At 39.9% G+C, this 15,496-nt stretch overlaps 1 protein-coding gene across 1 annotated transcript in view; it reads left to right on the forward strand.

Annotated features, from left to right (window-relative positions):
• The window catches only part of EYA1 (EYA transcriptional coactivator and phosphatase 1), a 178,046-nt gene that overhangs the window by 25,291 nt on the left and 137,259 nt on the right, over window positions 1-15,496 (forward strand). The window contains exon 4 of the mRNA XM_046013512.1: window positions 6,760-6,837. Coding sequence (XP_045869468.1) covers window positions 6,760-6,837 — 78 coding nt within the window. The remainder of the gene's footprint in view (window positions 1-6,759; window positions 6,838-15,496) is intronic.

Here is a 15,496-nt window from a genome sequence, read left to right on the forward strand (position 1 = left end):
CTGCTTGGCGGGGAGCCTGCTTCCTCCTCTCTCTCTCTCTCTCTGCCTACCTCTCTCCCTACTTGTGATCTCTATCTGTCAAATAAATAAATAAAATTAAAAAAAATATATAAGAGATGAAGGACCCAGAGGCTAGTAGAAGCGTAGTGAACTGGGTTTTTGATGCTCTCGATCATTATAATGGGAAACAAAATAGGAAGACCAAGTGTATGCCAAGTGAAGATAAGCTATGCTATTACAATGTGGAAAAAAAAAGTTACAAAATTAGATTAGACATTGCCGGGGGCAGGGTGGGGGGGGCAGGATCTGCTGCTCACCTGGGCTCATGTCTTCACTGTGTAATCCTAGGCAGATTCTTCATAACACAAAGGCTGCCTCCTACTCCAGCAGGCAAAGCTATCTTTTGGTAGTGAACTCCCTTTAACTGCTCTCTTAATTTATGGTAAAAAATTAACCAAATGGATTTAACATGTGACTCCTCTAATCAACCCATCGTCTTTCTGGAAACTATTTACATAGCCACAACATTCAACATATAACCAGAAGTTGCTTGACGAGCACAGATTATGCTGTCATGGGTTTGTTGGATGATCTTGATAGCAATGTCACCAAGCTCCAATGGTCTGATAGGTGGCTCCACTTAAATTCATGGTCAATGAATACCAACTTATCTTTTCCATGAGCCAGTTACAGTATATTCCCCCTAAGCAGTACTAGAGAGAGAAGCCCATGTTTTCTTCCGGAAACCTCGATGTCCATTGTCATGTACATCATGATCCTCCTGCTAGTCTGTTTCTTCAGATACTGTCTACACAGATTGTAGTAACAGAATTACAGTAATACTCCCTTATCTGCAGTTTTGCTTTCCTTGGTTCTACCAACTGTGGTCTAGAAGTAGACAATCCTTCTGACCTATCATCAGAAGGTCACTAATGGCCTAACACTACGTCACATGCCTACGTCCTTTTCCTCACTTCACCTCATCCTGTAGGCATTTGATCATCTTGCATCATCAGAAGGAGGGTGAGTTCAGTAAATAAGAAATTTTGAGAGACCAAATTCACATAACTTTTATTACAGTATATTATAATTTTTCTATTTCATTGTTAATCTTACTGTGCCTAATTTATAAATTAAACTTTATCATAGGTTCATACATATAGGAAAAAGCATAGTATGTGTAAGATTTGGTGCTATCTATGCTTTTGGCATCCACTGGGGGACTTGGAACATAGCCTCCACAGAGGAAGGGGAATTACCATGTAAGTTTTCTTATATAGTCATAATTAATTCTACATTCTTAAGTTACATTCAAGTTATCTTGATTTGATTTTGGCCATCCTGAGTAAAATGGCCTCATGTTGGATATTAGGTAAGTCACTTGACTTTATCTTTTTAACCTACATTCCAAAGGATAAGCTTAACTTTAAAGTTTATAATAGATTTTATCCCATAAAACTTTGATTTCTCTTAATTGATGATACAATGACTATAAAAGTTGGGCCTTTGGACTGGGTTAATGATTTGTAAACCACTGGACAGTGCTCCATGATTTCTAAGAATTTCTCTTTTTCTTATCCTTGCATGAGTAGGTTATCCCCATTTAACAGATGAGGAAGCTGAGACACACAGAAATTGAGTAACTTTTCCAGGTTTGTACTGTGAATAGCAAAGCTAGATTGAAACTCGGTTGATAATTCTGAAGCTGGTGCTTTTCACAATCTGTATTTGCTGTTGCTCCCTGGTACTACTCCCGGCAGAAAGGCATTCAGTGTAGCAGAATCCTGCCACTACTAATGATGATGATAAATAACAGTTTCCTCTCCTACTTTATACCAGGTACTTTGTATACATTTTTATGAATCCTTCCTACATTCCTGTAATCTAGCTATCATTTAAAAAATTTTGTAAGTGAGATAATTAAGGTTGGAGATCGAATAACTTTTATAAAGGCATATAGCAGATAGCTGGAGTCTTTGACTCTGGAACCAAGGCTCCAGGGCATTGATGGATGGGGGTTTGTGGCACCCCTGGAGAGTAGCAGGTTACCCTGTATAGTGTGGGCCTATAGTACATGGCTGAGCAAAAGAGCTGGGGTGGGGGTTGTGGAGACTGAAGAGGCAAAGGAGAGTTTCTGAATATTTTTAGAGATGAGTAGGTTCTTAAAGTATCAGATGGAAGATTGAAGACTTGGAATGGTAAAGAGAGACTCTTGAGTGAGGGCAGAAGAGAATAAAAGTTCTGTTTTCTAATAGACTGAAATCCTGCAATGAGAGAAAAAGTACAGTGGAGATAAAAGAATTGTATACTTATTTGTTTATTTTTAAAGATTTATTTACTTATTTTAGAACAAGCAAAAGAAAGAGCATGTGCACAAATGTTTGGAGGGTCAGAGGGAGAGGGAGAGAATCCTCAAACAGACTCGCTGCTGAGTGTTAAGCCTGACTTGGGACTTGATCCCAGGACTCTGAGATCATGACCTGAACTGAAACCAAGAGTCAGATGCTTAACTGAGCCACAAGGACCCTGAGAAATGTATAGCTATTTAGAAGAGATTAGATGCTTCATAGATTTTCCTTTTCAGACAGGTGGCTTAGATGGGATCATTGTTCTCAGATACAACAGTACCTTAAATCTCTAAGACTGGGAAAAAAAAATTCAGGATGTGGTGTTTTAAACTCGAGGCCTTGGAGAGGTGCTCTATGACATCATCTATAGCGTATTTATAAATGTGATAGTGCTTGTGAGGATTGGTAGTTTGGTGGCTGGAGATTAGTCTTGTCTTTTTTAACTTTCTGGTGGGTGTATGCTTGGCAACAACAGGGGAAGTGGTCCCTTCTCATCTGGCTTTCAGTCAAACTATTTTACATCACAATAAATCTCCAGGCTCTTTAGCATCAGGTCCCTGGTGATCAAAGTATTCAATTCCAGTACCTGATAAAAATCATGAATATCCTGGTAGTTATTTTATGTGTATCCTCTTCAACAGAGCCTTTTAAAACAGAGCCTTCAAAAAATTGGATTCATTAGGAAATGGAATCTTTATTCCTTAGAGAATAGATAGGTATACTTGAACAATGGCAAAAGGCAATGTACTTGGGGCCTAAAAGAAAAAGTATCCTCTTTCTTTCCTTCCTATTTTTAATGGAATTTCAAGTATAATTGAATATGTCTCCTGGGACTGGAAGCTATATTTGATCAAGCTAATAATATGGAGAATTGCTAGGGTAAGTCTTTGGAGTACAAGAGTAGGAGTGGTTTTGGCATAGTTAAGCTTTCACCAAGTAATTTTATAGTCCAATCTACAGAATCATAGATCTTAGATTTGGCAAAGACTTAGCAGTAACCTGGGCTAACATCCTGCACACTAGAAAATTTTCTTCTTCACCATTTTCTCAGGCAAGTGGACGTGGAGCTTCTACTTGAGATCTTCCTTTGAGTGTGCTAGCCTGGAAGTGTTAACACTCTAGAGGAGGGTGTGGACTGCCGGGGTTTTACTTCCTTCTACATCCGCAGCGTGTGGCACTGTGCCTCAGTTTCCTTGCTCTGCTGTAGAATACTGCTAATTATTGGGCAGTGCTAATTATTGTCATTTCTTCAAACCTTGGATTTGAAAACTTCCAAAATCAATTTCTATTTCTGCCACTTGTGATGTTGGGCAATTTTCCTAATACCTTTGGTTCCTATTTTTGGAACAGAATTTTTGGAACATGTGAAACAAGAAGGCAGTCCCCAACCAACTAAGGAGTTTGTGGGTGGTGCTCTGAGACCTACTTGGAGAATTATTTAAAAGAATCACAATGTATCACCTCACACCAGTCAGAATGGCTAAAATTAACAAGTCAGGAAATGAGAGATGCTGGCGAGGATGCGGAGAAAGGGGAACCCTCCTCCACTGTTGGTGGGAATGCAAGCTGGTGCAACCACTCTGGAAAACAGCATGGAGGTTCCTCAAAATGTTGAAAATAGAACTACCTTATGACCCAGCAATTGCACTACTGGGTATTTACCCTAAAGATACAAATGTAGTGATCTGAAGGGGCACGTGCACCAGAATGTTTCTAGCAGCAATGTCTACAATAGCCAAACTATGGAAAGAACCTAGATGTCCATCAACAGATGAATGGATAAAGAAGATGTGGTATATATACACAATGGAATACTATGCAGCCATCAAAAGAAATGAAATCTTGCCATTTGCGATGACGTGGATGGAACTAGAGGGTATCAAGCTTAATGAAATAAGTCAATCAGAAAAAGACAACTATCATGTGATCTCCCTGATATGAGGACATGGAGATGCAACATGGGGGGTTAGGGGGATAGGAAAAGAATAAATGAAACAAGATGGGATTGGGAGGGAGACAAACCATAAATGACTCTGAATCTCACAAAACAAACTGGGGGTTGCTGGGGGGAGGTGGGGTTGGGAGACGGGGAGGGGGGTTATGGACATTGGGGAGGGTATGTGCTATGGTGAGTGCTGTGAAGTGTGTAAACCTGGTGATTCACAGACCTGTACCCCTGGGGATAAAAATACATTATATGTTTATTAAAAAAAAAAAATTGGAAGGGGAGGAGAACCATAAGAGACTATGGACTCTGGAAAACAACTCGAGGGTTTTGAAGGGGCGGGGGTGGGAGGTTGGGGGAACCAGGTGGTGGGTAATAGGGAGGGCACGTATTGCATGGAGCACTGGGTGTTGTGCAAAAACAATGAATACTGTTACGCTGGAAAAAAAAAAAAAAAGATATTTCTCCCAAGCCCCCCCCCCCAAAAAAGAATCACAATGTCTGTAGTCTGACAATAGTAGGCACTTTACATGACCTCTTCTCCTTGGGCCTGGTTCTTATCTTTGATTGGTATATGGTATTTGATTCTGAGTTCAGATCCCTGTGGTAATCTGACCAGTGCAGAGTGTAAAATAGAGCTATTGCCTTATAGGTACAGGGCATTGTATGAGTTCTTTCAGGAAGGCTAGATAGGTTGTGGATAACTGGGTAGGATACTTTGGAGCTGTTCACCAGAGGACCTGCTTTCCACAATCTATGGCAGTGTAATGATTATGAAGAGCAAGATCATTAGATTGCCTGGAGGTGTGAAGAGAAAAGGGAAATACAGGCTTATGTCAGAATTTATTAGCATCAACTAAGACTTCTAACAACAGTTACACTATTGTTTGGTCTCCATTAAAACAGTCAGTTGGAGTGATTCCCAGTAGGCTCACTGGCTTTATTTTTCAACTTTGTTTAGAAGCAGTCTAAATAATTAATTTTTTGGAAGTGACTATCTGTTGCAACTATTTATAATGTCTATTTGAAAACTCATTATGCATTAGTAGAAGATTCATGGGTCAAAGAGGGTGAATGTTCCTTGCTTGATGTTTGTAAGAGATTGGCAATGTTGAGAGAATGAAAAAGCTGCATTTTCTTTTTTTTTTTTTTAAAGATTTTATTTATTTATTGGATAGACAGAGATTGCAACTAGTCAGAGAGGCAGGCAGGGAGAGAGAAGAGGAAGCAGGCTCCCTGCTGAGCAGAGAGCCCGATGTGGGGCTCGAACCCAGGACCCTGGGATCATGACCTGAGCTGAAGGCAGAGGCTTTAACCCACTGAGCCACCCAGGCACCCCAAAGCTGCATTTTCTTCATCATTCTTTCCCATTTCAGAATGTACGTTTTCATGAGAATCCACCCCAAATATTCTCTTGGTGTAGGACCTTGTTTTGGAAAACATGTTACTGATTTTTAAGTAGCCTCTGAGGTATTACTGTATTTTTTTCTGAAATCCCATTAGTGGGAATGTATAATATCTACAAAGTGGGCCACAAATTCCAATGATAACACCTCACCAATTGTTTCTAAGGAAAGCAATAATGCTATCTCTTCATTAAAACAAAACTAAATCTAGGGAAAAAGGCAAATGTTCTGTGGTCTGGCTTATTTGCTTATTAGGGTCAATAATACCAGCACTATATCAGTGGGTTGGGTTGCTATCATGAACCTACAACACAAATCTAAATTTTTGATTGTATAGCCACAAAGGAATTTACTAAGGATCAAAATGTTTTCCACAAACTATCTGCTGTTTGTTTTATTTTGGAATGAAAAAGTTAATTTCTGCCTCATTTACACTTAGTGTGGTTTTGTACTGAGTGTACATCAGATATTGACATGTTGGAAGCCAGGTTTAGCTGAGGGGTAATAATTATCCCTTAAACTGAGCACTCTGTTCTTTAGCCATATTGAATAACCAAGAGAGTGTGTGTTTGTGTGTGTGTATGGGTGTGTGGGTGTGTGCACACACACATGCATGTCTGTGCCTGTCCTTAAGCATGGTGAAAACCTCCCAGCATTATTTCCTACTCCAAGTCTTTTTATTCTACCCTTTGGGCTCTGTTTGGGTAAATGGCTACATAACCAAGGAAACACTCTCACATTCTCATCATGTGAATTTTAAGATAAATTATTTGTAAATAAGCAATTCGATTAATATGTAAGGTAATGAGTTTAACTACTTTTAAAGTGTTTCTTTCAAAGGATAGCTTGTTATAATGGGTTGTTTCCTTAGGGATTAAATAGTTAATATGTATGTTTTTAAAAAAATTCTATTATAAGTATTAATCTGAATTACATTCAAATACTAAAAAACTGGTTTTTAAAATGATTTTCTTGTAACTATTTTGAATATAACTTTTGTACCATGCCTTTACAAATAACTATTAATTGGATATATCATATATGTTGTTTATTTTTATAGTTAAAACAGAGCCAATGAGCAGCAGTGAAATAGTTTCAACAACAGCAGACGGGTCTTTAGACAATTTCTCAGGTTCAGGTAAGGAATAAATATTAGATTTTCACATTAATACAAAACATAGTTTTTCTTAGTGTATTTATATATGCAAGTATATCTCTATGTGTATATGTATGTGTGTATATGCATGTGTGTCTGTAGTATAAAATTGTAAATAGCTTTACTCAGAGTCCTGTACCTGCAAAAATTTTTATCCAGTGTTACAAAGTATTTGCTGAAAATGTTGATAGCCTATAAAGAAGATAAAATCAAAAGGAGTTTTGTTTTTCATTTTTCTTTCTACTAAATTATCTTTATTATGTTAATGACTCCTGCCCTTTTTCCCTCATTTGTATGATTTTTTCCAATTATGCAAGCTTAGGTATGCAAAATATGGCTTCTGCCAACTCTTTAGGCAGATTTAATCAAACCATCCTCCTAAGTAACTGTCAAGTCAACTATAGATCTATATTAGACTTTATAAAGCAGATTTTAGCTTTAAGTTCGTTTTTATCTCTTTGACATTAACAAAGTTTGCCTCCAACAAACAAAATATCCAAGCTTCGTGTCTTTGCTAATGAAATTACTGATAAGAAAGGCATTGTGGTAATAAAGTAATGGTGAGGTTGTGATTATATATTTGCCAAATTACCCAGCTTGGACTATTTCAATAAAAAAATATTTCTATCATATGTAATTTTTAAAATTTTTAACCCTTTTCTTATCCTCTGCTGTGTTTATCAAACCTCTTGAATGGAAATGCTATACTTCACAAAAGTTTTTAATTGACTTACTCCAGCTCTCAGGGTCTCTTATTTAATACACACCACAACTAAAAGGAATTATACATATTATATAACATGAAATACGAATGCCTAACTTTTATACTAATGATACCAGATGGAAACAATAAGGAAATAACAAAAGGGTGTTATAACCGTGAGTTCTTTTATAAAACACTTACTAGAATTTGACTTACACCAGAGAATGTGCTTGTTGCTATTACAGATGAATAGTTATCTGAGAATGGCCCTAGTTTGGGGCTTAGTAGGGTGAATAAATGACCAGACCATCATATTATGGTTTGCTCTTTCCAGAGGGAAGGCCAAGGATCCCCAAAAAGAGGTCCCCCAGGAAGGGACCCAACCGAGACTGGGTTGGGATGGGAGATCAGGAAAGGTTTCCTGGAGGAGATGCCTGCTCTCAGCATTAAAATATGAGTAGGAATAAAGCATACATAGACCTGGGGAAGGAGAAGTTGGACAGATAGAACATTCCATGGGAGAAGACTAGGACACAAAGGCATGGAATTTGGAATTGCCAATGGTTCAGCATTCCTGGTGTGCACAGCATGAGTGGTGATGGCATGCCGGATGAGGTCAGGATAGAGTCTAAAGAGGCATTTGTGTCCCACATGATGTTTGCATTGTATCCTGAGTACAGTGGGAGGCATCAGAGGAAAGGAATTGCATGATCGTATTCACATACAGAATCCTGACTATAGCAGGAGGGAGGGGGGCTGGAGAACTGAAGTAGAGGGATCAGGTACAGTATCTTCATATTAGTTTGGGCAAGAAATCATGAAGACCTGAGATAAGGTGCTGGCAATGTTATGGAAAGATGGTGGATTAAGGTGTATTTGCAGAGTCGAATTTATGGCATAATAACCAATGAGTACAGGGGGTATGTGAGGCAGAGAGACAGGTTAAGGTGATGGAATGCAAGAGGAGCATGACTGAGAGGGAAAGGCATGTTAAATGGGAGGTAACATCCACCTGAAGATGTTGAAGCTCAGGAATGATCTGGATGGAAATTTTGGAAGTGTGCGGGGAGTTGAAGGTAGTGGGCTACAACACAGTTGAAGTAGGATCCAGGAGAAACGAATATAGAGAGATAGGCAGGGCATAAAATTAAAACACAGGTTTTCAAGTGGAAAAGAGGGAGGGGAGTTGAGTTGGGAGTGAAGGCAGGAAGAGTTTCACGGAAATGTTGTCTGTAGGATAGATTGGTATACAGCTATTAAAAATAGCTTGGAAAAAAATAAATGGCATGAGCAAATGTTAACTATATTAAGTGAAAAGCAGGTTACAAAGAGTAATATGCTCAGTATAACCCATGGGTTTTCAAACATTTATGTGTATGCATATGTGTCTTTGTGTATGTGTATAAAGATTAATGGTGGCTTTCTCTGGATGATGGCATATAATTTGAATTTTATTCCTTCTGCCTTTTTTCAAAAATGTTTCACAGTGTATTTGTGTAACAATCATATGTTTAAAGAGTAGTAATTTTGAAGTGCAAGTTTAAAGTCACGTACTGAAAAGAGGTAAGTATCTCTAGATAATAGTACTGCTTCGCTATTTTTCCTGATACTGAAAACCTATAGTAAAGGCATTCCTTGTTCTTTTTTTTTTTTTTTTTTAAGATTTTATTTATTTATTTGACAGACAGGGATCACAAGTAGGCAGAGAGGCAGGCAGAGAGAGGGGAAGGGAAGCAGGCTCTCCGCTGAGCAGAGAGCCTGATGCAGGGCTCTATCCCAGGACCCTGGAATCATGACCTGAGCCGAAGGCAGAGGCTTTAACCCACTGAGCCACCGAGGCGCCCGGCATTCCTTGTTCTTACTAGTAATCGTAAAGGGACATCTTAGCTGCAGTTCCAAAAAGAGTGAGCTATACATGGGTATGCACATACATATCTATAGGGAAAAAGAGAATAGAGAATAAAGCTAATATAGTAAGATGTTAGCATTTAGAGGATTGTGGTTAAGGATATCTGGGAAGTTTTTCTGCTATCTTTGCAACTTTTCTGCAGGGGCAAGTTACGTCAAAATAAAATCTAAATGAGAAACATCAGTGGATTTAGCCTACAGCAGTTTCAGTGGGTGGTGCTTTACTCTCCCTCATGCCCACTTGCCCATATGCCCCATTTCTGTTGTCTTCAATACATTTCCTAGCAGATACATGTGTTCATAAAGTGCAGTGAGTCAATGGATGATTTCACCAATAAGGGAGGAGAAAAATGTCTTTCAAGCACGTAAGTGGTAAAAGGAGAAGAGCAGGTAGTCCATTAGAAAGCTGGAGCTAGGGCTGAGGATGACATTTAGAAGGTCAGGGTGGTTTTGGCTGCGAACACAAATTTTATAGAGGTAGGGGTTAAAGGTATAGAGAAAATGGTGATAATTGATGCAGGGAGGTCCCTGCTGGGACAGCAATGGCTTAAATCCAAAACAGAAGTGGATGGCCTTAGAAAAGGAATCACTTTCCCACGGAAACATCAGGAATGACGGGATGGGAATTAATGCAGATAAGTTTGAAGTGGAGGAGGAGTCAATATGTTCAGGGAATTCCTGCCTGATTCCTCTGTTCAAGCCCTCCTGTAGCTCCCACATAACTCTCATATCTCTGAGTAAATGCTAAGTCCTTGCAATAGCCACAAGCCCCATCAGACCTATTGCCTCCCTCCCACTAGTTCTTCAACATCCCAGACGCGTTCCCAGTCAGGACCTTTGCAGTGGCAGTCCCGCTGCCTGGAGCACCTCTTTGTGTACCTGCCTGACTCCCTCTCCACCTTCCAGTCTGTGCTCTCATCTCCCCTTCTCTAGAAGCACCCTCAGCCCCCATCTCGACCACTCTACTCAGTGTTGCAAAACTCTCACTGTAGGCTTTCAGCCTCTCTGACGTGCCAAATACAACCTTGCCCCTCCCCCCCCAATAACACAGCCTTTTACAATCCATATCATTTACTCGTGTATTAAGTTTATGGTTGGTGTTTCACACTCACCAAAATGTAAGCTTGTGATGGTAGAGATTTGTCTTGTTTTGTTCATTTGCATCCTTGACACCTGAAAGAGGTGCATATTAGGCACTTAGATATTTGCTATATGAATGAATGAATGAATGAATGAAGGCTTCTACTATTTTCTCTGAAGCAACTCAAAGTAAGGATAGTGCTAGGATTATGAGCTGGAAGAGATGGAGAAGATTGAAATAGATGACATGAGGAGTTGGGAAGCCTGAGGTTGCTTGGAACACAAAGGAAGGCTGACGGTACAGAGTCCACACAAGGGTAGAACTATGGATGTGGAGCCTTTATCATAGAGCAATTTTTCTCTACAAGTGTTTTTGCTACCAGGTCAAAAGATATTTTTCTCTGTGTGTGTGTGTGTGTGTGTGTGTGTGTGTGTTATTTCTTTTTTTAAAATTTAATTTTTTTCAGTATTTCAAAATTCATTGTTTATGCACCACACCCAGTGATCCATGCAATACACATCCTCCATAATACCCACCACCAGGCTCACCCAGCCCCCCACCACTCTTCTTGATCCAGGGTTAAGGATTTTGCAGGTCAGGCATGGAAGAATATGGAAGTAAGAGAATTGAGGGTATTGATAAGAGAAGATTTTAAGATAATGATTCATATAACTTCCTGGGATAAGTATTTAAAAAAAAAAAAAGGTAAGGGATAACAAATTGAGAGAAGATAAGGATATCAGGGGTCCTGCATCTATGATAAGTTTGGAGAACAGATTAGATGGGAATAAGGGACAGAAAATTCTGGCAGAAGAGGATGTTCTTTCCTTAATCTCAGAACTCACTGAGTCCTCTACCCCATGCTTCTGTAGTTAGTCCTCCATACTTCCCTTCCTCAGGCTTCATCACTACTTTTAAAGTTTCTTTTCATTGTCTTTCCTCCTGCTAAACCATAGCACTATGAGAACAGAGATTTTGTTTGGCTTGTTCACACTTATCCCAGTGGCCATCGTGGAATTAAGCATGTGGATGCTGGTCAGTAAATGTTGGTTCAGTAAACAAATGAATTGGTTGATGCTGTTGTGGTACGACTGTGGAATGTGGGGGGGAAGAAAGGTCCACAATGTGGTCTTGAGCTTGATGGTTGGAGTTGAAGGCCAGAATTTAGGCCTAGACGGAAGGAGAGAAGGGTTGGACCCATAACCCAGATAACATTGGGACTTGTTAGGGAACAGAGTTAAATATAAAGGTTTTGATAAATTCAAGGCAGTGTGTAGGAGGTGGGTCATTTCGTGAAATGTTAAAGAATTGTCGTAGACCTTAGAGAGGGAAGGATTTTATGGGAGAGAAAAAAAAACAACAACAATTTGGAAGAAGCGGCAATGGGGTTATGTTTTTCAGGTCTCGGTAGTATCTGGAATCTGAGAGCGTGAGTAGGCTCTGCTTGAAAAAGACATGCAGGAGAAGCAGGTCCTTGGAAAAAGGCTTAGCTGAAGGTGAAAGGGTCGTTTGGTGAAGAGACTGGAGCTATAGGGGATCTTGTTTTCCGTAGATTGATTCTCTGTGTTGCACAGTGGAGTGGGATAGAGTGAGCTGGGGAATCAGGTCCAGGTGTAGGAAAAATAAAGCTTTTCTCTTAATTTTTTTGTTCCTTCTTTCTTTCTGTCTTCCTTGAGTTAAGATGCAAAAACTATGGCCAGGATTTAGGGTTTATAAGGGAAGGAGAAACCAATCTCCAAGCATCTGATTCCGAAATGGTCTTCACTTCTGTAGTCACTACTGCTGCTTCCCCATGATGGCTTAAAAATTCACATCCCAACCGTTCTGGGTGTCTCGAGGAAATAGGCAGCAAGAATAAAGAGGAAACAGTGCTGTTCTGACACTGGTAGTAGCTGTCTCCTCCTCTGTGGAATGTGAGGCTCTTAAAGCATTAAGGAGGCAATGAGACTCCCTCTTTTCCAGGGAAATCACCAGGTATCCTGGTTTGGGGAGACTAGAGGAAAGCAACTGATTTGCAAAGGCATGTTGCTGAACTGAAAATTGGCAAGGTAGTTTATAATGTTTTTAAATTTAATGTTCTGCCTATTTATTGTTTACCAATGAAAAGTAATATTTTAATGATCTAAATGTTAAGAATAATTGGGATTGAAAATAATGTGTTTAGCAATTGCAAACTGTCTTTGCCTTCTGTTTCTTCCATTTCCACAAAGCTTAAGTTTATTATTAACTTATTACAGGAAGTGCCAGTTGATAATATTGATCATACAATGTTGATGTCTGGGGGTATTTGAAAATTGAAATAAGGGGGGGGCCTGGGTGGCTCAGTGGGTTAAAGCCTCTGCCTTCAGCTCAGGTCATGATCCCAAGGTCCTGGGATCGAGCCCCTCATTGGGCTCTCTGCTCAGCAGGGAGCCTGCTTCCCCCGCCCCTTCCTGTCTGCCTGTCTGCCTACTTGTGATCTCTCTCTCTCTCTCTCTCTCTGTCAAATAAATAGACAAAATCTTTAAAAAAAAAAAAAAGAGAAAAAAAAGAAAATTAGAAATAGGAATAGGAATGCTTCCAGAGGAGAAAAAAAAATATCGTGTCTGACAAATAGGGCTTCTGTCTTTTAATTTTACCTAAAAAGATGTAACTTTGGGGTCTGACCCATTCAACAGTTCTGCATAGGGCACTTACTATATGTGAGGTAGTGTTTTAGGCAGTGGGAATAGAGCAGTGTTGAAGAAGATGAGGTCCCTGCCTTCATGGAGCTTTCATTCTGTGGGAGAGACAGATAATAAAGAGGTAAGTGGTAGTGTAAGTAACTAGGCTACAAAAAAAAACACAAAAAAACAAAAAACCCAAAGCAGCTCAAATAATACAGTGAAGAGTGGATGGGGGTCTCCTGTAGAGGGAAGATGACCTCTCTGAGGGGAAATCATATGAGCAGGGGGATCTTAGTGAAGTGAGGGAATAAGTTTAGGTTTATGTATGCAAGTGTTTATTTTTAAGTTTGGGTTCATTTAAATGTAACAGAAGGATAATGGGGCTTGGAGTTGGAGGCAGCTGTGACATGATCTGTATTTCTTTTGACAGATCATCACTTGTTGTGTGGAAAATGCTTCATGGGAGAAGAGTAGGGAGGAGGGTAAATAGAAACAGACCAATGTTGTCCTGGCTCAGGAGAGAGGAGACTGTGTTAGCTCATGTCCTTCTTACAAGAGCCACTGAGGCAAGACTAAATGTGTTAGGATTCCACTAGGAGAAAGGAGTGGAGAAGAGTGGGAAGGAGAGCCAGGTCGGTGGGGGGGGGGGGGGGGGGGCGGTCCTGACTGCCATCTTCTGGTGGCCACTACTGTGGCAATTGGAACACGGGGGTAAAGGAGAGCAGTAAGGTATAGGACATATTCTTTTTTTTTTTTTTTAAATATTTTATTTATTTATTTGACAGAGAGAGAGGTCACAACTAGGCAGAGAGGCAGGCAGAGAGAGGAGGAAGCAGGCTCCCCACGGAGCAGAGAGCCCGATGTGGGGCTCAATCCCAGGACCCTGAGACCATGACCTGAGCTGAAGGCAGAGGCCTAAACCACTGAGCCACCCAGGCGCCCCGATATAGGACATATTCTGAAGGGAGAGCTGGCCGAATTTATGATAAAATGGAAAGAGAAGAGTCAAAATGTTTTTTTGGTTTTTTAAAAAGATTTTGTTTATTTATTCGACAGAGATCACAAGTAGGCACAGTGGCAGGCAGAGAGAGAGGGGGAAGCGGGCTCCCTGCTGAGCAGAGAGTTTGATCCCAGGATCCTGAGATCATGACCTGAGCCGAAGGCAGAGGCCTAACCCTCTGAGCCGCCCAGGTGCCCCAAGAGTCAAAACATGTAATCTTTGGACCTGCTTATCTAGCTGAGTGATGTCAGCATTCACAGGATGCAAGTGGTAAACTGAAGACCTGCTATTTTGGGGATTTCTATTGACTTTCTCAGTAGATCCTCAAGCTTGGGTCCTCCTCTCCCTCCCTACAACAAGATTTGGGGAACTTCTTTAGCTTCTATGTTAGAAGTAAGAGAAAGAATGGAATAATAGGAAACAAATGTGCTAAAACAGAGAGAGAGGTATTAGTTGCCCATATGTTCCCAAAGCATAATTTGGAATTTACTATGCCAGAATAACCATCTTATTTACCTTGAAGAATGACAAATGGTCTGGGTTTATTCTGGTTATTCTGATCTCATGAAATGAAAATCAATCTGAATTCCTCAATTATTACTTAAAAAGTTAAAGGTGTTTAGGCAATTAGGAGGAGAAGTACTTGAGGTATGAGATGGAAGATTCTTGACTTCAGGCCACACAAAAGTGTAGGAGTTTGGGTTTAGGGAAATCCCAAAAGATACAGCTTATTTTATGGCATTAAATAATCATTTTAGGGGCATGTGTTAGGTAATTAGCAGCAAGATACTTGGGCAGCGTTATAGGTTCTTACTCACATGTATTTTATAAGGAATATTATTCACTCCTAATTATATTGCCAAAGAGCTAAATCAGGTTTATTATATATGTTTATATATGACTTAAAATAATTTAACCATCCTTCATATCATCAGGGTTTAAAAAAATCTGCTTTGCTTATGACCTAAATCTCATACTGTAATCAAACAAATATTGTTTATTGATACCACATACCAGGCCCTGTCAGGTGCGTGGAAGTAAAGGTAAACAAGAGGTCCTGGGCCCCAGAAGCTCACGATTGGCAGAGGACACTAACATCTCTGCATTACACATGCTAACTATAATGCAGTGTGATTAAGTGCTACATTGTCAATGTTTACAACACTCCAAGAAAGTAAAAGAAGGAAGACATTATCCTAAAGAGAAAATGATGTTTCAGTCCCAGCAGAGGAGCAAGTGTTTGTCAGGCAGGGGAAAGAAGGTCTTACAAGGCAGAGGATGTGGTAGGAAGAGCCACGAGCCAA

This window comes from Meles meles, chromosome 1 (assembly GCF_922984935.1).
Source record: "Meles meles chromosome 1, mMelMel3.1 paternal haplotype, whole genome shotgun sequence".
NCBI classification, from domain to species: domain Eukaryota; kingdom Metazoa; phylum Chordata; class Mammalia; order Carnivora; family Mustelidae; genus Meles; species Meles meles.